Source organism: Furipterus horrens, unplaced genomic scaffold (genome assembly GCF_987537825.1).
Source record: "Furipterus horrens unplaced genomic scaffold, mFurHor1.1.pri manual_scaffold_13, whole genome shotgun sequence".
In the NCBI taxonomy this organism is placed as follows: Eukaryota; Metazoa; Chordata; class Mammalia; order Chiroptera; family Furipteridae; genus Furipterus; species Furipterus horrens.
The window spans coordinates 40,488,193-40,512,252 of record NW_028327183.1 but is presented as its reverse complement, the minus strand read 5'-3'; the positions used below and the strand labels follow the sequence as shown (position 1 = coordinate 40,512,252).

General features: G+C 48.4%; 1 protein-coding gene across 6 annotated transcripts; it reads left to right on the top strand.

The window, feature by feature from the left end:
- The first annotated feature begins 113 nt into the window (after positions 1 to 113).
- On the top strand, positions 114 to 22,830 carry CUNH19orf47 (chromosome unknown C19orf47 homolog). Of its 6 annotated transcripts, none has more exons than XM_090260526.1 (11): positions 114 to 136; positions 1,863 to 1,964; positions 2,404 to 2,516; positions 6,496 to 6,547; positions 10,692 to 10,779; positions 10,891 to 11,005; positions 12,481 to 12,562; positions 15,505 to 15,642; positions 17,094 to 17,246; positions 19,714 to 19,784; positions 21,547 to 22,632. In XM_090260526.1, the coding sequence occupies exons 3-11, from the start codon at positions 2,490 to 2,492 to the stop codon at positions 22,036 to 22,038; spliced, it is 1,218 nt and encodes a 405-aa protein (XP_090116652.1). In that variant the 5' UTR covers positions 114 to 136; positions 1,863 to 1,964; positions 2,404 to 2,489; the 3' UTR covers positions 22,039 to 22,632. The 6 variants fall into 6 exon arrangements, with proteins under 6 accessions (XP_090116652.1, XP_090116654.1, XP_090116651.1 ...); XM_090260525.1 differs by lacking the exon at positions 114 to 136 and adding an exon at positions 232 to 281; XM_090260528.1 differs by lacking the exons at positions 114 to 136; positions 2,404 to 2,516 and adding an exon at positions 226 to 281.
- The last annotated feature ends 1,230 nt before the right edge of the window (positions 22,831 to 24,060 follow it).

Here is a 24,060-nt window from a genome sequence, read left to right as displayed (position 1 = left end):
CGGGCCTCGGCCTTTCTGATTGGCCGTGGCCCTCGCTAGTGCTGGGCGGAGGAAAGCTCCTAGGAGACTGTGAGATCAAGTGACAGCTGTCGCCTCAGTCTAGTCGATGGCTGCCCGGATGGCTAGAGCGGCCACGGTAGGGTCAGTCAGGCTTCCGGAAGTGGGGCGGTGCTTCCGGGACGGGCCTCCAGTCCAAGGGAGGGGGTGATCTGACAGTTGGTTCCGCCCGGAGGGCGGGCGGGAGGGAGGGCTATGCGAGTGGGCGCGGGCCAGAGGGCCAGGTGAGGCGCGGGCCTGGGAAGGTGGGACCGGGCTGGAAACGGTGGGGCTCAATAGCGTCGAATCAGTCCTGGTGCTCCGGCGCCGGACAAGCAACTTCTTTCTCTGAACCTCAGTCTCTTCCTCTGTAGAGTAGGGGTCATAATCCGATTATAGCTTCCTCCTTATGGGTTGGAGTGAGAATTCAGCTTGTGCATGTCGGAGCTCCTTGCTCAGCGCCTGGCACAGTGCTCGCTCGTTATTGAGCTATTATTGTTAGTATTGATGATGATGTTTGTGCTTGGCTTGGAATATCTGGGTGTGGGAGCGTGAAAGATTGTTGGACTTGGAAACCAACAGATGCAGGTTCAGGTCTCAGCTCCACTTAGTGGCAGTGGGCCTGTGCCTTTACCTCTCTGAATCTCATTTTACTTATTATACAATAAGGGCTAATAATCCCAATATCATAGGATCCTTGTGAGGATGCTGATGAAATGTGCATGTAAAGCCTTTAGCACAGGGCCTGGCACAGTAATGAATAGGAGTTTATTAAACTGAGACGATCATAATAATGATTCCTAGAGTCATTGGTATAGCTGGAACTTCCGAAGAAGTAGAGGGAAGGAGGAAGTTCAAAGACAGCAATAGGAAAAACTTGGAATCTGGACTCGGGGAAAGCGACATCCTGCTATTTGCTATTTGGCCAATTTTTCCAAATCCCATGATTTTTTTCTTTTCTTTAAAACTACTGATGCATGTTTCCACAGTCAGTTAATTTGAGAAGGAAAAATTATTTGCTATCCTAATGAAAACTGTTCTGGCTGGCCATGAGAAGGAGCATAACCTGAAATACAGTGGAAGCAGAACAGTCTGTTAAACTGTAGACAGAGCCCTGGCTAGGTGGTTCCATTGGTTGGAGCAGTTGTCCTGTACACCAAAAGGGTGTGCATTCGATCCTCTGTCAGGGCACATCCTGGGTTGCAGGTTCCATCCCGGGTCGGAGGAGGCAACCGATTGATGTTTCTCTCTCACATCAATGTCTCTCTTCTTTCCTCTCTAAAATCAATGAGTATGTCCTTGGGTGAGAATTAAAAAAAAAAAAAAAAGTGTAGACAGAAACTGAAAGAGAATTGAAAGAGAATAATTTGTATTATGTGATTCCATGTTGTCAGGTCCCATGGGTCCCATCAAGTTACTTTATACTCCACTCCCAGCTCACACTTCGCTTACGACTGACATAAGTCAGTGACTGTCCTACCCTTTCCCTAGCTCACTGAAAATTTATTTATTTTATTTAATGCACACATATCACCTGAAGAACATTTTTGTGTGACATTTATGAACTCATTTACTCCCTCTAACCTCTCTAAGAATAGCTACTCCTATCATTCTTATTTTATAACTGAGGAAAGTGAAATCCCGAAAGGTTAAGCCACTTGCCCCAGAGTCAGAGTTAGGAAGTGGTAAATTGGGATTTGGATCCAAGCCTTTTAAGGGCTTAGCACAGGTACATGGTAATTACTTGAGTTTTGGGACTGGTCATTTTTTCATTGTTATTAATTATTATTATAAACATTATTGATGTTATAATTTTCATTATTCAGAGAATCAGCGCTGGAGATGGGTTTATAACGGTGGAGAGAAGACACCGAGTCAAGCAGGGAATTCTGCAGCTATAGGAGGATACCAGTACTTAAAGGCTTCTGGTAAGAATTAAATGAAATCTTGTAAAAACAGATCACAGTGCCTGGCTCTTAGTAATCCCTTGACCAGCATTAATCATAGCCATTGGACTGACTAGGGTTCAAGTCCTAGCTCTGCAGTTACTGTGTGACCTGGGACCTGCAACTCTAATCCGTAACACGGGGATCATTTTTACTTTCTTTCCCCGTGCTTGTGAGGGGTCCCTGAGATGTGTATATGCTCAGTGTCCTGCACATGAACATTCAGTAGGAGCTTCTGCATGGGCACTGGAATCAGGGAGAACTTGTTCTTGAATCCCAGTAAAGCCACTTGCTAGATGTGGCATTTGGCAAATGACTGCACCTTGATGAGTTGGTTTTTTTCATGGATTAAAATGGGGCTAAGAATAGACTTCTGGCTAAAATGGAGGCATAGGTGGACACGCTGCATCTCCCTCCATAGCTAAGAAGGAATACAACTATGTCAAAACTGGAGACAACCAGAAGGTCCAGAAAATTGAGCTGCATGGAAGTCCAATAAACAAAGATATGAAGAAGAAATACTCATCCAGACAGGTAGAAGGGGCGAAGCTGGGGCAGAGAGGAAGCAGGGTGGTGGTAGTGGAGGCAGCTGCGGCAGCGGCTGTGGCAGGCCAGCAGAAAGCGCAGTAGTGCATTAAAAAAAGTAGGGAGGGACACCTGGGGAGCTCTCTCAGCACCAGACCAGACCATGTGGCTCATGGTTCCAGCACGGGAAAAAATAAAGCCTCATTGCTTCTGACTGTGAAAAACAGTGGGGGTTGGGGCAGAGGAAGAAACTGCTGGTGTCTCAGCAGAGTCTGTTTGTTTAGGGGGCCCCCACAGTCCTGGAACTTCCGCAGACCCACCCACCCTGAGAACCACAACCAGGGCAATAGCTAGAGGGGCGCCAGTTCCATACAGGAAGTGGGGGAAGTGCCTGGAAAAGGGGCGAGTGCTAAGCAAGTGGCATTGTTCCCTCTCAGATCTCTTCCCCACATACAGCTCCACAACACAGTGAAAAGGCTTGCCCCATATTCACAAACACCTAGGGATCCGCCCTTTACAATGTAACAGGTGCAACAGCTCTACCTAAGAAACAGGCAAACGCAAAAGGCTGTCAAGTTGAGACAGAGAAGTATGGCCCAAAAGAGGGAACAGATCAAGGTTCTAGTGGGAGAACTAAGCGACGAGGAGATAGCCCACCTAACAAACGCAGAGTTCAAAACACTGGTGATAAAGATGCTCACCGACTTGACAGATATGTTTGAGTATGGCAAACGCAGAAGAAAGACGTGAAGACTAAGCTAAGTGAAATGAAGGAAAATCCACACAAAACCAATCATGAAGGGAAGGAAACTGGGGTTCAAATCAATGATTGGGAACATAAGGAAGAAACAAAGTCAACCAGGACAGAATGAGGAAACAAGAATTGAAAGAAATGAGGAGAGGCTTAGGAACCTCTGGGACAACTTTAAACATGCCAACATCCAAATCATAAGGGTGCCAGAAGGAGAAGAGGAAGAGCAGGAAATTGAAAACCTAAGTGAAAAAATAATGAAGGAAAACTTCCCAAATTTGGTGAAGGAAATAGACATACAAGTCCAGGAAGCACAGAGAGTCCCAAACAAGCTAGACCCAATGAGGATCACACCAAGACACATCATAATTAAAATGCCAAAAGTTCAAGATAAAGAAAATCTTAAAAGCAGCAAGAGAAAAGCAGAGAGTTACCTACAAAGGGGTTCCTATAAGACTATCAGCTGATTTCTCAAAGGACACTTTGCAGGCAAGAAGGGACTGGCAAGAAGTATTCAAGGTGATGGAAAGCAAGACCCTACAACCAAGGTTACTCTATCCAGCAAAGCTATCATTTAGAATGGAAGGGCATATGAAGTGCTTCCCAGACAAGACAAAGCTAAAGGAGTTCATCATCACCAAGCCATTGTTATACAAAATGTTAAAGGGACTTATTTAAGAAAAGCACCAAAACTATGAACACTAAAATGACAACAAACTCACAACTATCAACAACTGAATCTAAAAAATAAAAACAAAATCCAACTAAGCAAACCAGAATAGGAACAGAATCATAGGTATGGGGATCATTTGGAGGGTTATCAGCTGGGAGTGGGGAGGGGGAGAAATGGGGAAATGGTGCAGGGATTAAGAAGCATAATTGTTAGGAACAAAATAGACAGGGGGAAGTTAAGAATACTACAGGAAAAGGTGAAATCAAAGAACTTATATGAACGACCCATGGGCATGCACTAAGGGCGGTGGGATTGCTGGAGGGAAGTAGGGTACTGGGCAGAGGGGAGCAAAGGGGAAAAGAAAGTTTGGCCAACTGTAACAGCATATCAGTAAAATATACTTTTTAAAAAATGGGGCTAAGAGTAGTCCTCACTCTTGGGGAGGTTGTGAGGCATCAGCATGATGCCTGGCTCTGATCTGGTGCATAGTTAGTGCTTGGCATGTGGGATGTTGTTCTGTCTGACTTGCCAACACCTCTTCATGCCCTGCCCTTTGAGAGCTGCAGTTGTATTGTCTTTGTCCAGCAGTAAAATCCAGAAGGGAAAGTGGGTTTTAGAAAATCAAGAAAGTGGACAGAATGATGTCTTATGGTCACGTCCATGAATAAGGGATGTAGCAGAAGCCAGTGAAAGGCAGGATGAATCCTAGCCAGGAGCAGAGGAGAGAATCTCACATGTGGGGACTTAGGGAGAACTTACAAAGCAGATGGCAGCTAAGCAGAGTGAAGAAGGGCTTGCCAGGAGGACAGGAGGAGATAAGCGTTCCAGGCACAAGTGACCTTCTGTGTGAAAACTGGGAGGCAGGCAAAGCTGCTGTGTGTTAGTGGGGAAGGCTGGGGTGGGAGCCTGGGGGGTGAAAATAGCCCACACTTGTAGAGTACTTGGTATGCACCAGTGTCTCAGGTGCTTTGTACCTAGAAACTCATTTGCCCTAAGAACATTTGTGTAAGGTAAGTGATGTTTATACCATCCCAGTTTATGAGCCCCGACTGGTGAGGTAAATTGCCAAAGCCACACAACTAGTAAGTGGTAGAGCCAGATTTGAACCCTGCCGTCTGGCGCCAGAGCCCTTACTCTTATACTGTTTCTGTTATACCATCAAAATGCGGTGCGGGGAAGGGGGTCGAGGGGGAGCTGGACAGAGGGCCTTCTGCATCCCGTAAGGGAGGAGGGGTGAGTGCAAAGAATCAGACTTCGAGGCTGGGGTGGCGGGCAGGGAGCAGTGTGAAGGATGAGGGCAGAGGAAGTGGAGGAGATGGCTGTGTCAGAGAAAAGGATGAGGGCTAAGTGGGACGTCTGGGCCAGGGTAGTGTGGGACAGGCGTCCTGGAGTCAGATAGCACTGAATCATCAGGAGAGAAGGTGACGCCTTTAGTTTCCTTCTGGTACTGCTATTAATGTCCAGGAGAAAGGCTTCATTGGTGCTAATACGTCTTTAATGCCTTTCTAGCACCTGCTAATCAAGTGAAAATTGATTCTTCATTTCTTCTCTGAAGCCCTTCATGACCTGATGCCCCACCTCTCTGCCCTTGTTTGCTCTCACCCTCCTCGCTCACTCCCTCACTCTGCTGCAGCCACACCCTCAGACATGGCAGATGGGCTCCTGGCTCCGGGCAGTGGACTTGCTGCAGCTTCTGGAACACTTCTGTAAAACCACATGGCTCACTCCTCCACCTCCGCTGGCTGCTGGGTCTCTGAATGACACTTCAGAGTGGTTTTTCCTGACCACCCTATTTAGGATTGTATCCCCCCCTCCATGTTTTCTCCGTAACACCAAGGCTTTCTTTCTTTTCTTTTTTTATAAAGATTTTATTTATTTATTTTTTAGAGAGAGGGGAAGGGAGGGAGAAAGAGAGGGAGAGAAGCTTAAATGTGTAGTTGCCTCTCGCACACCCCCAACTGGGGACCTTGCCCACAACCCAGGCCTGTGGTCTGACTGGGAATCAAACTGGCAACTTTTGGTTCGCAGGCCGGTGCTCAATCCACTGAACCACACCAGGGCACTAAGGGCTTTCTGACACACTGCATTGTTAACTGTTCTGCTTGCTTACTCGCTGTGTCCCCCGCCTCCCTTGTCCTCACTCACTTAGATGCCAGGTTCCGTGTTTTTGTTCACCTCAGTATACCCAGCCCCTGGAAGAGTGCTTCCCACGTAGTAGGTGCTCAGTAAACAGTTTTTGAATGAATGAATGCCTACTTATGGTTAAAGTCTTGGGCAGGGGGTGTCTTTTTCTTTCCTTCTCTTATTCCAGCTAGAAACTTTTGAGGTGTGTGAGAATGGAGCTGTGGACATTTGCTATCCCTGGGCCTTGTCCCAGCAGAAGTGATAGTTGTGATGGCAGCTCTGTCCCAAGCTGACTTCCTGCCAGCTGCTCCAGGCTATTCCTGGGCTCTGAGCCCCCAGTCCAGGAACTCGCCTCTGGCAGGCAGATAGGCAGCAAGAGACGGACATACACTCACAGCCGGTGGCAACTCATGGCACTCTCCCCTCGTTCTTTCTTCCAGGCTCCAGGGAGCAGCGTCAGGGACAGGGTGACAATGGTCTCAGTGACTATGGGTGAGTCTGTGGCCTTCTCTTCGGGGTCCCCTCTGCCCACTTCCCTTTTTGAGGTATGACCTTGGTGGGGGTAGACGAGGTTGGGGAGGGAGGGCCCGTCACAGGCAGGAACAGCTGTACTCTGAGGAACGGGGAGATGGGGCTGGGCCTGCTCAAGGCCTACCCGCCTCCTCTGTATCTTGGCCTCCTGACAGCCTAGTCTAGCCGTAAAGAACTTGGGTATTGAAGTCCGGCAGATCTCCCACATGGCCTCTCAGAGCCTCAGTTTTCTCACCTGTAAAATGGAGATACTAACACTCTCTACATCCTAGGATGTTGTAAGGATTAAGGAGGTTATTGCATGTAAAATCCTGGGCGTAGTTCTCCAGAAATGTTAGCTATTAATATTATTCTCATGAGCCTCATCACCATATTTTCTTTAAATTCTCTATTTCGGAATTGTCAAAGCAGAGATATTAGCTGGTAGCTTTAAACATTTTTGAGTTTTATTGTATATATAGAAAAATACATCAAACATTTGGTCAAACAGGTAAAACAATTCATGCTGTTAGAAGGTAGTGGTGGCCCTCATGAGGCAGAGGGAGGTGACACAGAGGGAAGAGAGGGGTGGGGGGACTTCTGTGATGTTGGGATGTTTTATTTTTTAATCTGGGTGCTGGTTACGTGAGTGTGTTGTCTTATGAAAAACCTATTGACTTAGGTGAACTTTTGTTGCGTGTACGTTAGTTCAAGAAAAAGGTTTTAAAAGAGCATGTGCCCTAGGTATGTACCCTGGCTGAGTTGCTCAGTTGGTTAGAGTGTCATCCCATGCACCAAAAGGTTATGGGTTTGATCCCCAATTAGGGCACATATCTAGGTTGTAAGTTTGATCCCTGGTTGGGGCACATACGAGAGGGGTTAAAAAAAGCAAACCACACCTCTAACCATCCAGGTCAAGAAATAGAATATTGCCAGCCTCCCTGAGAGCCCTACCCCAATCACAACCTCTTTTCTCCTCCAGATGGAATATTTTATCTTTGTGATAATCTCACCTTATCATTCTTTGTAGTCCATAGACTTTGGTTTTGAACTTACATGAAGGAAACATTCCATGGGTTCCTTTGTGTCTGGCTTCTTTTGCTGAATGTAATGTCTAAGAGTCATCTATGTTGCCGTACGTGCTGGAGTTCTTTTCACTGCTATGTAGTGTTTCACCAAGGAGTAACTACCATTTGTTTATTGATGTAGATATTGCAGTGTTTCTAGGTTGGGGCTACTACAGACAAGCTGCTGTGAATATTCTAAGTGCTGTGTAAAGGAAGCCATGCCTCACTAATTCCAAGACACACATTGTTGCTCATCTTATTTCCGACATGGGGGGGGGGCACATCTTACAGCTGGTGACTTAGGATCGTTTGATTGGCAGCACATTTTCCTTCTTAGTAGTACTGTGAGTCTTCACTTAACATTGTCAGTAGGTTCTGTAACTTTAAGCAAAACAGCATATCATGAAACCAATTTTATCACAGGCAAATTGATATAAACAAGAGTTAAATTACACAGCATCTCATCAATGTTATAACAAAATGATGTTGAACAAAACGATGTTACTCAAGGACCTGCTGCGCTTAAGATGATGGTGTGGCCCGGATGTGGAGACTTTTGCGGTTCCTTGACTTTGCTTCAGCATCTAGCTACCCCCAACCTGTGTGGCACTTTCTCCCTCTTTAAGAGCTTGATTGATACACAGTTTACATTTTGTACAATCACCTGTTTAAAGGGTATAATTCAGTGGTTTTTATATTCGATATTTTCTATTCGCAGAGTTCTGCAACCATCACCACAATTAATTTCAAAACATTTTCGTTTTTTAAATTGATTTTAGAGAGAGAGAGGGAGGGAGGGAGAGAGAGAGAAAGAGTGAATGAGAGAGAGAGCCATCGATTTGTTGTCCCACTTATTTATGCATTTGTCGGTTGATTCTTTTGTATGCCCTGACTGGATATTGAACCTGCAACCTTTGCATATCAGGATGATGCTCTAACCCAGGGGTCCCCAACCCCCGGGTTGCTAGTCTGTGGCCTGTTGAAGCTAACCGGAGCTCTGCCCATCCTCCACCCCGCCCCACCCCTGCTCCTGTCTTCCACAAAACCTGTCCCTGGTGCCAAAAACGTTGGGGACTGCTGCTCTAACCAACTGAGCTACCTGGCCACAGCCTCAAAACATTTTCATCTCCTCTCCAAAATCCAATACCAGTTAGTAGTCACTCCCCACTGCCCCTAGCCCCTGGCAACTACTAATCTACTTTCTGTCTCTATGGATTTCTGTAGATTTACCTATTCTGGACATTTCATATAAATAATCATTACATAGTGCTTTTTGATACTTAGACAAAGGTGCCTGCTTTTGGCTGATGAAAGCCAGGGCACTTAGTGTCTGTGCAGAGTAGAAGGCAGCACCCCTTTCCTGCGGGCATGAACCCACCTTTCCCAGTTGGAAATACGGGCCTTTGGCCTTGTGGGGCGAGGTCTCCTTGGGAGAGGTGTGGCCCCTGGACGGCCTGAGCCCTGCACTATCACCTACCAAGCTTCTGATCCAGAGTGCGCCTCTTTCCCTGCTCTGGGCCTCAGCTGTCTCAAGCAAACATGGGCACAGCAATACCTATTTTTTTCTAATCTAAACTAGCATGGGATGTTGGATATAATGTTATGTGCCATGAGAAAGAAAAAGAATGCTGCCTATTAAACTGTGGCACACTGTCGATTGTAAGGTGGATCCTGGCTTCTACTTCAGAGGTAGTACAATGTGAAAAAAAGTTCTACTTGAAATCAGTGATCTTATCTGACACCTGGCTTGGCAAGTCAGGGTCAATTTGAAGGTCACACCCAAGAGGAAAAGAAAGAAGTTTTAGAAACAATAAAGCTACCTGGGTGGGGTCTGCCTGGTCTTGGCCTTGGCTCTTTGTGTAGTGGTGGCAGAATAATACAGACGTTAATAGCTGCAATGGGTATAGTGTGTCCTCTGGGCCAGCCTGCATTTTAAAGCCCTTTACGTGGACTTTTGCATTGAGTCTGCACAGCGTCCCAAAGATGTTGGTGCCGTTTCCTCTGGAACGTCAGCTCCGTGGGGGAAGGGGCTTTGTCTTGTGCCTTGTAGCATCCCAAGTGCCCTAGGCCAAGTGCTCAGTACATACTTACTGAAGGTATTACCCCAAATTTACAGATGAGAAAACTGAAGCACCGAGTGCTAACTTGCACAAAGTCCCCCAGCTGGGAAATGGCAGAGCCAGGATTTGAAAACAAACTCTAAAGCTGACGCTTGTAACCTCCATGCCTCATGGTGAGGCAGGGCTAGTCCTGTGGTGAGGCGGGGGCTTGCTTGACACCCATGGGACAGCTCTGTGATCTTTGTTGTTTAAACTTTTTATTGATTTGAGAGAGGGAGTTTTTAAATTTTTAGAGAGAGGAGAAAGGAGGGAGAAAAAGAGGGAGAGAAATATCAATGTGCAACAGATATATCTATCAGTTCCCTCTTGCACACCCCCAACTGGGGACCCGGCCCGCAACCCAGGCATGCACCCTCACTGGGGATCAAACTGCCAGCCTTTGGGCTCACAGGCCGGCACTCAATCGCGGAGCCACACCAGCCAGGGCCGTTGGTTGATGCTTGCATGTGCCTTGACTAGGGATCAGGACAATGCTGTGACCAATGGAGCGACCTGGCCAGGGCTCTGTGGCTTTTCTTTCCATCTGCCTGCAGATCCTGTCACTCTCAGGGGCTGGGCCCACTGGTGGGGACTGGGGCAGAGAAGCCAGAATCTCAGCTCCCCCAAATCAGTCACGGTCTGCGGCTGGGCAGAGCTGTGAGGAGAAGGGGAACATGGGAGCACATGGGCTGGGGCACAGCCACTTGTTAGCGTGGCCGGGGGTGAGCTGCCCAGCCTCTCCCGGCCTCAGTTTCCTCACTGGCAAAGTGGGAGAGTCAGTGATGCTTAACTCACAGGGCTGTCAGGCGGGCTTAATTCTAGCTTATGTGCAAAGCACTCAGCAAAGGACCTGGCATTTGGTAAGCATTTAATTTGTGGGAACCGTTGCTGTTGTGGTTTTGCTGTGGCTGTTCTCCAAAGAGAATAATGTGAGTAACGAGCCCTCTCCACCCTCGCCAGCCACTTCCGAGTGGATCCAGTTCTTCAAGGAAGCCGGCATTCCTCCGGGACCTGCTGTCAATTATGCCGTGATGTTTGTGGATAATAGGTAAGGGCTCCAAGGGGACAGAGCTGGACTTGGGTAGAGGAGGGGAGAGATGGGAGGGGACAGGGAGCTGGCTGGCCCACCTGTGGCCTCACTGCTGACCCTCCCCTACAGGATCCAGAAGAGCATGCTTCTAGATCTGAACAAGGAAATCATGAATGAGCTGGGCGTGACTGTGGTGGGTGACATCATTGCCATCCTCAAGCATGCCAAAGTGGTGCACCGTCAGGTGGGTGCTCTGCTCCTTCCCTCTGTTACTGGATTCAGGGCAGGGTGGACTGGCAGGGGCAGAGCCAACAGGAGGCTTGGAAGCAAAGGCAGGCAGACCTGGGTTCCGAGGCAAGTTCTGTGCTAACTGAGTGACATTGGACACATTGCCTAAACTCTCGGAGCCTTACCTTGTTCATGTGTAGTATGCACATAGGCAAACCTGTTTTATAGGTATCATGTTGTATACAACCCTAGTACAGTGTAAAAAGTGGGGCTTCAGTAAAGACTGTAATTATTATTATACTAGTTCTCATCTTACTAGTGCTAATCATCATCACCAGGATTCTTCTCTGTCCCCAGAACAGGAGCTTCCATGCTTTATACATGTTAACTCATTTGCTCCTCTCTCCACTTGGCCAGGAGGAAACTTGCTCCAGAGCTGCACTCTCAGGCACTTCACGTTACCGCTTGGTGGCTGCTGAGTTATTCTCCTCAGTTCCAGGGGCCTGGAAATGGCCTTCATATTTCCATCATCCAGGAAAAGACCCCAAAGTGAGGGCTTTCCAAGCCAGGGACATTATCTGAGTTATCATGGAGATGATCACGGAGAAAAACTTTTAAATTTGAGAATCATTTTTGATTTCTAGAAAAGTTCCAACAATAGGACAGAAAATTTCTGTGTCCTTCACTCAGCTTCTGCTAATGTTAACACCTTACAAGTGATGGTACATTTGTCAGAACTAAGAAATGAACTGTGGACTATTTGGATTTCATCCGTTTTTCCATTATGTCCTTGTTCTGTCCCAGGATGCCTCACTGCATTGACTTATACCCCTTTGTCTCTTGATTTGTGACAGCTTTATAGTCTTCGTGGGTTTTTGATGACCTTGACAGTTTATTTTTCTTTCAAGTTACAGCTAATCAGCTTTATTAAGGTCTTTTTTTTTTTAAGTATTTTATTTATTTACTTTTAGTGAGAGATGAAGGCATGGAGAAGGAGAGGGAGAGAAACATCAGGGTGCCTCTCACACGCCCCCAACTGGGGACCTGGCCCGCAACCCAGGCATGTGCCCTGACTGGGAATCAAGCTGGTGACCTTTCGGTTCACAGGCCGGTGCTCAGTCCACTGAACCACACCAGCCAGGCCTGTTAAGGTCTTAATATTTTGCTATATTGACTTTAGGTATATATTTTTAAAATTTAATTTTTGATTCCAGTTGACATACAATATTATATTAGTTTCAGGTGTACAGCATAGTCATTTGACATGGCCTTGACAGTTTTGAAGACTACTGGTCCGGCGTTTTGTGGAATGTCCCTCGGTCAGGGTTTGTCTGATGCCTTCTCATGGTTACGAGTGGAGTGTCTTGAAATCTTTTCTCTAGAAGCTCTGATACCCCTAGTTTTGCTTAGATTTCTGGGTCCCCTGTTCCTTCACCTCATGTCCCTGTCCCTGTGGTAACCCAGGCACCTGTTGTGTTCTGTTTCTTACAGGACGTGTGTAAAGCTGCCACTGAGTCGGTGCCCTGCAGCCCTAGCCCCCTTCCAGGCGAGATCCGCCGAGGCACCGCTAGCGGTGAGTCCCATCTGCTCAGGCCTCCTCTTCTTCATTCTTACACTCCTGCAGTGAAGGGAACACACCTGGAGTCTGCAGGGGTGGCAGCAAAGGTCCGAGGCCCTCTTCTCTTAGGGAAAAATACACTGGGTGATGAAGGGCTGGTGGTAGTTTTGTTCTATAAAATCACTGCGAGCACTGAATTGGTGAATACCGCATCACTGCTCGGAGGGGAAACACAGGGTTAGGTTCCTGCAATCCTCTGATCATAACATTTATCATCGGCTGATCAATATAGAACCTTCTTTTACATGTGTTTCCATTTAAAGACACCTTACTTTATTAACATTGAACTTATGGCCAATAGCACTGTAATTCATCCCTGAATGGAGCTAATCTTAACACATGTATTTTTTCCATAAGGAATATATATCACTGCCTTCTTGCACTTAGGAACACTTCAGTACTATGCTTAGGGGACATTTTAAACAGCAAAATCACTAACAAAAAGCACAAAATAGGAAAATGTGACACTAACTGGACCATGGGGAGAACACTTATTTACTATATGAGAGCAGAAACAATGCAGCGTGTGGCCTTGTTTGAACCCAGTGGGGAGTATGGGTGTTGGGAGACTCAAGTTTTTGGCCATTCTGTGCATGTCTGTAAATGACCACAGAAGCATCATAAGTATTGTTTTGGGGATTACAAATAAATTTTAGTGAAGAGGTGAATTTGAAAATATGGAATCTGAATGGTGAGAACTAACTACTTATACTTTTGTTTTTTCAGTAATATGATACATTGAAAAAAAAAATCTAAAAAATATACCGTGAATATTAGTTAGCCTTAGCTGCTTAATAAACCCCAAAACTGGTTTAAACCACAAATTTATTTCTCTTGGTTTTATGACTTGGCTGGTCATTTCTGATCTGGGCCAGCTCAGCTGGTCTCGGTGGTCACATGGCAGCTTGGTTGAGGCTGGGTGATGTAGGAGGCCTCACTCCCGTCTGATGGTTGGCATGATGTCATCTGGGCCAACAGGGGCAACTTGGCCATGTCTCTCGTTTTCTAGCATGCTAGCCCCGGCTTGTCCGCAAGTGGTAGTTGCAGAGCTCCCAAAAGCAACATAAGAGGGCAGGCCCGTTCTTCTAATCACCTGGTAAGCCTCCACTTATATAACATTTGCTCTTGTACCATTGGCCAGAGCCAGTCACATTGCTCAGCCCAGAGTCATTGTGGGCAGGGCCTGCCCAAAGGCATGGAGAAAGAAGGCTGAACAAATTGGGGTTTGTTTCTGCAAACATATCCCACAGCTTATATACAGAAAAGCATTCAGATCCTAACAGTACAGCTGAATGACTTCACAAATGGGATACCATGCAAACAGAGGCATCCAAATCCAGAAACAGAAACATACCAGCATCACCACCCCATCTCAAGGGTGCTCAGTACCTTGGTCTCTAACAGCATAGATTAGCCTTGTTAGTCTTTCAAGTCTATATAAATGAAATCAGGTAGTACGTACTTTTAGTACCATTCTGAATGTTTTACATAGTTTAAAATAAATTTTTTTTTTATCCTCACCTGAGGACATGCTTATTGATTTTAGAGAGAGGGGAAGGGAGGGAGAGAAACATCAATGTGAGAGAGAAACATTGGTTGCCTCTTGCATGTGCCCCGATTAGGGACTGAACCCACAACCTAGGTATGCTCCCTGACTGGGAATCAAACCCATGACCTTTTGGTTTATGGGGTGATGCTCCAACCAACTGAGCCACTCTCACCAGGGAAGTTTAAAATAAATTTTAAAAATTAAAGCCAACAGAAATTAGTGGAGAAATAGGCACTTAAATAGAAAGCAGAACCAGGCAAAGAAGAAAAGGTGGGGAAGAATGCTCCAAAACAGCGTTCCTGATATGGACCCCGGTGTCCACTTCATAACGTTGAATGTGTATGTGTGTTTTGGTGGGGAAGAGAACAGTTCTCTGGGCTCTGGCATCCTGCCTGCTGTTCACATTCAGTCGAGCAGAGACAGTTGTTTTCCTTCTATCCAAATGGTGCTTACCTGTCCTGGTGAAGCGTCGTGTCCCTGACTGTCTCCCTCCCGCGCTGGGGCTGGCCCTCCAGCATGCGTGCTATAGTTCTCACCTTACACCCTAGGACATCTCTCCTGCTCTGCAGAAGGTAGGGGCCACAGGAGACTGTCCTCCCACCCCCAGAGGGAGGTCACCAGCTGGAGCCAGGCCCCCATTCCCCGGGGGCCTGGCTGAGTCCCAGTTCCCTTGTCTATACAGTTGGTTGGCAGTGGAGTCTGTCTAGTAGGGATGTTGGGATGTTTGGTAATAATGTTCATCTTTTCAGTGGATGTTTATTGAGGACTTTTGAAGTTTCAAAAGTGTTGTAGGCACTGGGCTACAGCAGTAAACAGCAGCATCTCCTCATGGAGCTTGTGTGCTTGTAGGCAAGTCCTCCATAAGCAGATAAATGTAATTTAACATGAAGCAGTAATAAGGGCTATGGAAAGAAAGTATGGTATAGGGTATGGAGGTGGGAGTTGATGGGGTGGTCAGGAAGCTCCCTGAGAGGAGACGTGGGTGAAGAGGCAATGCAAACCTGTTGGTACTCAAGGAACTGCATGCCAGGCAAAGACCCAGGGACCAGCTTAGCTGTCGTAGAGCGGGGAGGGGAGGGACAGGTCAGTGCAGGGCTGGGTGACTGATGGGTGAAGTGTGGTAGCAGCCATCTGGTCCTGAGCCTCATGAAAGGGCCTAGGAACAGGGAGGGGTAGGCAAGTTCCTGGGCATACTGGCCCCTCCAGCCCCCCGGCACCCCAACCTGAGGACAGTGCAGCCACAGAGTGACTCTGGGTGCTGCTTCCCATTCAGTCCCAAGGTTGGTCTTTGCTAGCTGGGATTCCTTTCCAGGGTCCACTCGACTGGACTCCCCTTTCTTCCCCACAGCTGCCTCTCGAATGATCGCCAACAGCCTGAACCATGACTCCCCACCTGGAACGCCCCCCAGGCGGCCAGATACCAGCACCTCTAAGATCTCCGTCACGGTGTCCAACAAGACGGCAGCAAAGAGTGCCAAAGCCGCCGGTGAGGGAACTTGGGCGGGTGGCAGGAGGAGCTGGAGGTGATCATGTTCCCAACATTGCAAGTGCTTTGAAGGCCACTAGGTGTTCAAACTGTTTGCACTTGGTCGAGTCACTGCACCTCTGTGGGCCTCGCTTTCCATGTTGATAGAATGGGGCCAATGGTACCGAACCCAGAGGACAGTTGGAAGCACTTGAGATGGTGTATTTAAGCACAAGTGCACTGTGGTTCTCACTCAGTGGTTGGTTCAGTCTTTTTAATTTTATTTTATCGTGGTAAGAACACTTAACATGAGATCTACCCTCTTAACAAAGGTTTCAAGTGTACACGGCAGTCTTGTTGACTATAGGTGGTTCAGTCTTTTTCTAACACTTGTTCGCTGAGCCCCACACTGGTGCCCTGTGCTTGATGCCTGGTGTCAAAGGTAAAGAAGCTACCATTTCCTCTCAGCAGCCAGAGGGTGCTTCAGAACCCTTAACCAGTTCCTTTCACACCCTTGTCTAGAACTCTCCAGGGCTTCCCATTATTCCAGTAACAAAATTCAGTCCTAATATGGATTCATCTCTAGTGTCTCTCCCCCTTGCTTACTGCCTCAGGTCCCCTCCAGGCTCCTTCCCGTCGCGGAGCCTTTGCGCAGGTGTTGCCTTCTTCTGGAGCATGCTTCCTCCGCAGACTTCCCTGTGGTTGGCCCCCGCTCCTCTTCTGGGTCTCAGCTTGAAAGCTGGGAACAGGACTCTGGCCTCAGGGCTTCCACACCTCTCCCCTCGCTGCTTTCCCGCCTTTGTTGGACCCATTCCACAACAATGATCTTGGCACAAGTGGAAACTGAGGCCCAAGGGGGGGCTTCATTATCTGACCCCAGCCCCATTGTTCCCTCTATCGAACCCGCATGCTCCCTTTTTTCTGTGGCTGTTTGGAAGTGTCTCTACCCACTCTGGCCCTTTGATTTGTGTGCCATGCGCAAGAATGTTAAAATTAATTTCTAAAGTATTGAAAAGATAGTAGGCCTGGGAGGGACCGGCATTCTTACCCCTTGACACATTTGAGGGGATTCTTTTCTAAAAAATGGGGGTGTAATTTATACAAATTGTAATCATACAGCTTGATTAATTTTTGAAAAGTGAGTGCGCCTATGAAACCACTACCTGGTTGTAGCTCTGTAACGTTTCCACCCACCCAATGTCTGAGGGGAGCTGCTTGGGGCTGAGACAGAGCCACAGAGAACCCCTGCAGCCTGGGGGTTCTCACTGCATTCTGTACCCCATTTGTCCAGACCTCTGAGTTTCTTGGTGGTTCCGAGTCAGTGGTGACAGGGATGGTTGAGAAGATAAGGGATTACAGTCATGTGGACGCATGGAGATAAAGGACACATGAGTGCCCTTTGCAGAGCATCTAGTCCCTACCCTGTGAGAACATTCCATTCCAGAAGGTGCTCACCCCACCCTCTTCCCCAGCTGCCCTGGCCCACCGGGAGGAGGAGAGCTTGGCTGTTCCTACCAAGAGACGCAGGGTGACCGCTGAGATGGAGGGGAAATACATCATCAACATGCCCAAAGGCACCACCCCCCGGACCCGCAAGATCCTTGAGCAGCAGCAGGCGGCGAAAGGTACTGGCCTGGCAGGGACGTGCTTCAGCACAGAGGCTGTGTTTCCCTTTTGGGTGCATCCCACTGGCATGGGCTCAGAAGCAGGCTCTAATGGGATCCAAGGGAACAGTGATGGTGGCCATAGGGGAGGGGGCTTGGTCACCACTTGTGCCCCCTTGTCATGTGGTTGGTGTGGCAGGCTTGCTCAGTCCCTCTGCTGGCGCTCTTCCCCAGGGGGTGGGGCATGGATTTGATGATGGTCTGTCTCTGAAGTGTGACCGTGCCAAATGAGGGCAGGTGCCCAGTAAAGTGGGAACTGTCATTATCATTCAGATGATGCAGAAGCGTGTATAAGTAAAAACAAACTCTTTTCCTACCCTCCCACATCCCACACCTGCTGTTAACCTTTCCAGACTAGCATCCATGAACTTATTTGCATCTATATATATGTCTACACATATATAGGCATTTTTTTTCTTTCTAAACATATAGCATCATTCTGTAGGTATTGTTCTATGACTCTCTTATTGATATCTTTTCACATTAGTGCATGAACATCTACAGTCAGCTCTCTGTATCCACAGGTTTCGCATCCGTGGACTCAAATAACTGCAGATTGAAAATATACAGGGAAACAGATCCCAGATATTTCGAAAAAGCAAAACTTTAATTTGCCACATGCCAAGTGCTACTCTGAATCCACGTGAATGAAGTGATGAGTAGGTGTGTCCTACTCTGTGGAAATGTAGATTATATACAAGGGACTTGAGCTTCATGGATTTTGGTATCTGTGGGGATCCTGGAATCAGCCCCGCAGACACCAAGGCATGACTGTACCCATTCTTGTTAATGGTTGTTTAATATTTCCACAGTATTTATATATCATAATATTAAGCATTCTGTTGGTGGCTATTTGGGGAGAGAACTGGTCACCACACATCAGATTCTCTCAGAGGCCCGTGACCCCAGAAAGAGTGAGAGGCACGAGTAGGGATTAAGAACTCTTCCCTCATCAGTACAGATCCAAAGCCATGTTTGTTAATTCTGTTGTATGTAGAGAGGATTGATCCTATTGTCTGATGTTTTATTATTAATCTCTGTTAAATAATTATATAAATTGATCAGGGGACTAGTTGAGGAATGATGGGTACCATGGGAAAGATATCCATGTCTGAGAGGATTAGATGTGATCAACTTCACACCAGCTTTAAGGTGAATGTGTTGGAGTGGTAGCAATGAAGAATTTAAAAATCGTCACTTTCAAAGTGGAGTCTCACATTTTCAGATACTCATTCCTTTCAAATATGCTGTGAAAGGCCTATTTTAAACTGATGACATTAACTGTTCTTTCCTGTTGAACATTAAGCCTGTTTCATTTTGTTCATAAATGATCAGAATAACTCTTTTCAGTTTTTCTAATTAGTTAGAGTCTACTATATCATTGACTATGGATTTACTCATTTAAGGTACAACTTCAGGTGTAATATGTTTTTCCTCAGTTCAGTGCCAAAAGGACAAATATGCAGTGTACATAACGAAGACCATCATCAAAGTTAGCACATGTTATTGTCAAATGCATTAATATATGTACTTAATATGTTTATTTTTTAATTTTTAAAAAGGATTTTATTTATTTTTTAGAGGGAGGGAAAGAAACATTGATGTGTGAGAGATACATAGATTAGTTGCCTCTTGCACACCCCCAACTGGGGACCTGGCCTGCAACCCAGGCACGTGCCCTGACTGGGAATCGAACTGGCGACCTTTTGGTTTGCAGGCTAGCACTCAATCCACTGAGCTGCACCAGCCAGGACTTATTTTTGAATTTGGTTGAAATTTACGTTCTCTCTTTATTAAAAATTGTAGCACAATACTTAAAATTACAAGGTGAAAATAGATAGTATAGCATGAAATAAATGTTAAACTTTTTTAACAATTGACTTTAGGGTTTTACTTTTCCTGTCTTTTAGAACAAGTTTGCTATTTTTTATTCTAAGAAAGGGTTGCATTCTAAAGCTGATCTACTTACCTATCAGAAAAGAACACATGGGACTCATCTCCAATTTTAGTGTAGCCAAAACTGCCATTTGTAAAACTACTTAATGGTGGATGTTTTCTGAAGCTGTTTCACCTGAGGGGGAAAAGCATTAAAAAGCTTTTTATATACTGTAAAAAAAAAAAGAAAGAAACAGAACCCTCCCGCATACATCCTTTATGAACTTGTACTATGTATGAGGAACATGTGTCAATTTTAGTTGACACTTCCCACCTTTGACACTAGCCAGAAGTATGTGGGTTAAGGTCGGTATGATCCAACAAGCGTAGACACAAAACCTAACTGGGCCAGTCTGTGCCTGCTTGTCCCAGTGCTGCCCGGGGTCTGGGCTGGCCATGTCATCCCCTCCCTTGTCTGCACAGTGCTCAGCCCCATCTGGGCCCACAGGGGCCACTCAGCAGGTGCTGGACGATGGCCTCACTTCCCTCCCAGGTGTCCACAGGACGTCTGTGTTCGACCGTCTCGGCGCTGAGACCAAGGCAGACACAGCGACGGGGAATAAAGTGAGTTGGAGCTCAGGGAGCCACCTGGGGCTCTCAAATTCCTGTCCTTCCTGGGTGCGGCTCCTGCCACTTCCCTCATCCCACTGCTTGCACACTCTGGGGCGTGCCACCCACCTTTTCAACCTCAGTTCCTTTCTTTGCTCTGGTGGTTTCCCTGTCTGTCTTCTGCCCCAGCCTCTCCCCATGTCCAGCCCCAGGGTCTGGCCGACTGCTGGATACTGGATGCTGCCCTTGGACTCCTCCACCACCGTGTCCCAAATCAGCCTTGGCAGCATCATCCCCTAGAGCAACTCCTCTCTTGGGTCCTGGCTCAGGGACGCCCCACTGCCCTCATTCTAGGCAGTCACCAGTCTGATGGCGCCATCAGTCTTGCCTGCTCTGCCTCCTCTCCCTGTCTGGATAGGGTGGCGGCCTCCTAACTGATCTCTGCGCAGCTTCTGTGAGCCCCTTCAGCCCCCTACCCACAGCAGCTGTGTGCTGCCCACAGGGCAGGCCACCTGCCTCCCGCTCTTCTCACCTTGGCCTGTAGTTTTGCGGGCGCCAGGCGCTCTGCCACTGCCTAGACCCATGGCCTTGGCCATGACACTTATGCCCTTCCTACCTCAGTTTCCTCATCTGTATAGTACCCACCTCATAGGGTAGTCGTGAGGATTAAAGGGTATGGTGCTGGGGGTGTTTGGGGCATGGTAAGAGCACTTTAAATGTCACCTTTTAAACTATGGTGGAGCTCCCCAGCTGCATTTCCTGTCTCACCCGCTCTGGTCTTTTCTCACTTCCTGGAATCATAGATGAGCATGATAATAGTACTCAGGATCATGTAGCATCGTGTAGCTTGAAGCTGCAGCCACGTCAAGAGCTTGGCACAAAGAGTGCTCACAGAGTGCTCACATGATTCTTTTTTTTTTTTTTAAGATTTTTATTTATTTATTTATTTTTAGAGAGGGGAAGGGAAGGAGAAAGAGAGGGTGAGAAACATCTATCAGTTGCCTTTCCCATGTCCCCAACCTGGGATTTAGCCCGCAACCCAGGCATGTGCCCTGACTGGGAATCGAACCGACTCTTTTGATTTGCAGGCCAACGCTCAATCCACTGAGCCACACCAGCCAGGGCAACTCCAGTGATTCTATTTCCTGACTTGGGAGCTTAGCCCACTCTCCCTTCACTGCTGATTCAGCTTTGAGGGCCTGACTTAAATGTTGGTGCTTTCTAAAGCTTCCTTGGACTATCATAATTAGAGAATTCCTTGTGTCATTTCCAATGCCACGTCTGTCTTCCCCTCTGGACTGTGAGCCCTCTGGGGGGAGGACCAGGTCTCTCTTGGTAACCACTGTGTCCCCAGCACCACCCAGCACGGGGCCAGGTACAGAGTAGAAACTCAGAAAATATCTGTTGATTGATGACCAAATTTGTCTTTTCTCTCCTGTTTACCTGCAAACCTTAGCTGATGGTTTTACCTCTTCGTGGCACATGCTTTCTTCTCTGCTCCTTACTAGACTGACTTCCCGTCAACTCTCAGATCTCATCTCAGATGTCCCTTCTCCAGGCAGTCCTTCCTGAATTCCATGCAAGATCAGGAGCCTCATCTGGGCTCCTCCCAGCTCCCTGGACTTCCCCTGTCATGGCTCTTCCCACTATCCAGGGTGTCACTGATGGATGTTTCTCCCACCTGTGATTTCCATGAGGCCAGGCATATGAGGCAGCTCTCCATGAATACATGTTGAGTGACTAAATGACTCACTTGCCTTGTCTTTGACCTCCACAGCCCACAGGAGTCTTCAGCCGCCTGGGGGCTACCACAGAGATGGATGAGGATCTGGCTTGGGACAGTGACAATGAGAGCAGCAGCTCTGTCCTACAATATGCTGGGGTCCTGAAGAAGCTAGGCCGGGGTCCAACCAAGATCAGTCCTCAGCCGGCGCTGACTGTCAAAGCCAAGGCCACAAGCTCAGCGACGATGGCCAACACCCCAACGCCGCGGCGCCTGGCCCTTTCCTCCTGTCCAGGGCTTGAGAGGAAGCCGGAGTCTCTGTCCAAAGTCAGCATCATCCAGAGACTGGGCAAGACTGCCCTTGTACCCGAGGCCCAGGACAGCCAGGTCACGAGCACCAAGAGTAAGTCCTCAGCCGAGGTCAAGGTCACCATTAAGAGGACTCTAGGGACCCGGGGGAGCAGCTCCAGCGAGGGCCTTGGTGCCCAGATGGACCACGCGGGCACTGTGAGCGTGTTCAAAAGACTGGGCCGCAGGACCTTCTAGCCTACGGGTGGGGTGCAGGCCCCTCTCCAAGCTCTTGGCTCCATCAGTCTTCAGCGAGGGCATGACCCCCGCCTCTGGAGGGCACTGCTGGTCTTCCTCAGGCATTCAGGCCGGGTCCCAGCTTTGGGGTGCGTCTCGTTTTCCTGAATCCAAGGTGGTTGTCGTGACCTGGTCTTGCCACTCTGGGACCTTCCCTTCTCTCACGTCCTCTATTCTGTCCTCTCTGACTGTGGCCTTGGCAGGGCCCACTTTTCTACCTCCCCCAAATGCCAAGTGCCCTTTCCCTCTCCTACACCCTCTCCCTCCCTCTCAGCAGCATCTGCTGCCTCAAACCCCAGCTCCTTGGCCTTTTGGTCCCCCAGAGTGGGTGTTGCCTGGTGGGTTTCCCTTATGCCCCCTCCCCCTGCTGCCTCCTGACTTCCCTCGCCTCACTCCTCTGCCCCCTAACTTTTACTACTTTAACTTTTATGTCTCTCCCTCTCTTCACTCTGTTCATTTCTCTTCTGTTTTCTGTCCCTGTGGCAAGGCCCGACTGTCCGCTGCGTCCTGCCTGACCCTCCTGCACCGCCAGCCTCCCAGCGGCCCCCTCGTCGACAGTGGCGTCGAGCCTGTAGAAACTGTTAGCAGCCTCACTCCCAGAGGGACCTCCCCAGACCCAGGGCTGCAGCTGGGGCACCTCCGTCTTCCTGCCCTGGGCGTCTTTTTCTCTGAAAGGCCGTGGCGGGTGGTGGGCAACGGGTACTGGGAAGGGAGGCCAGTGTCAAGAGAGAAGAAAACAGTTGTTTTAATATATTTTTGTGACTTTTGTATGTTTCCTTCCCCTCCTTGAAGGTGAGTTGCAAGATTGTTTTTCACACAAAGCACAATGTGATGGGGGTGTATGAAGGGCTGGGCTTTGCCTCTTAAGGTCAGTCTCCCCGCACACACGTGGCAAAGTCTCTGCTGCAGGCCCAGTCCAGGGGAGTTCTAGTCATGGTCGCCACTCAGTTGGGCCTCTTCCTTCCCTTAACAAACTGCCTTGGTTCTGCCACTCTGCCCCCACCCCCCACCCCGATTTCACCTGTTTCTGTCACTCTGTTTGCTGGCCGCTCTCCGAATTGCAGGTTCTGTTTGAAGGCGGAGAGCTCCCACGGATTTGATTTTCACCTGCTTGATGCTGCACAGCCTCTACCCTGTGCCAGGCCTGTTCTGGCAGCTGGGACCTTTCCGTGAGCGAGGCAGAAAGCCCCCGCCCACGTGGCTGACCGCTTCATCCAGGGAGACGGTGATCACGCTGTCCAGAGGACCGAGGGACGTGAAAGTGACCAGGGTCTCTTTAGATATTGGGTGTAAGAAGGCCTTTTGGAGGCAGTGATAGGTCGGCTAAGCGGGAGCCGCGAGGAGACAGCTACATGAAGTTCAGGAGAGTGTTCAGGCTGAGGAAACAGCCAGGCAAAGGGCTGATGTGGGACAAGGAATGAGGAGAAGGCCAGTGTGGCTGGCAGGAAGCAAGGGACTGGCCCTCCAGCACAGGTGGGGGTGGGTGAGCCAGGAGCAGATGACCAGGGTAGGGAATTTGGACGACATCCTCAGAGTGCTGAGGAGCTTGGGAGGGCTCGAGGTGGGCGGTAATGATCCGAGTTCCTTTCATGAAGATGGCTCTGGCCCCGTGAGGAGGGTAAATTGCTGGAAGGGTGGGGGTGGGGCAGGGAGGCAGTAGCCCATAGAGAAAGGACGGTTGGAGGTGGGGAGGACACAGGTGGGTGGCTGGGGGGCAGCAGGATGCTCTGAGAGATGGAAAGGTGGGGCGAGGGAGGGTGGGAAGAATGGGTCATGCCTGGAAGGTGCTGCTTGTGAAGCTGGAGGCCCGGGAGGGAGGAGTGGGTGCGGTGAGAGGGCCCACTGCTTTCACTGTGCTGACTGAGATGTGAGCAGGCTGCTGGGGCTGGGGCCACCTGGGCTGGAGGTCAGCAGCTTCGGGCAATGCTGGGGTTCCTGCTTGTTCAAAGCCAAGGGCCTGCCTGATGGTACCAGCTGGAAAGA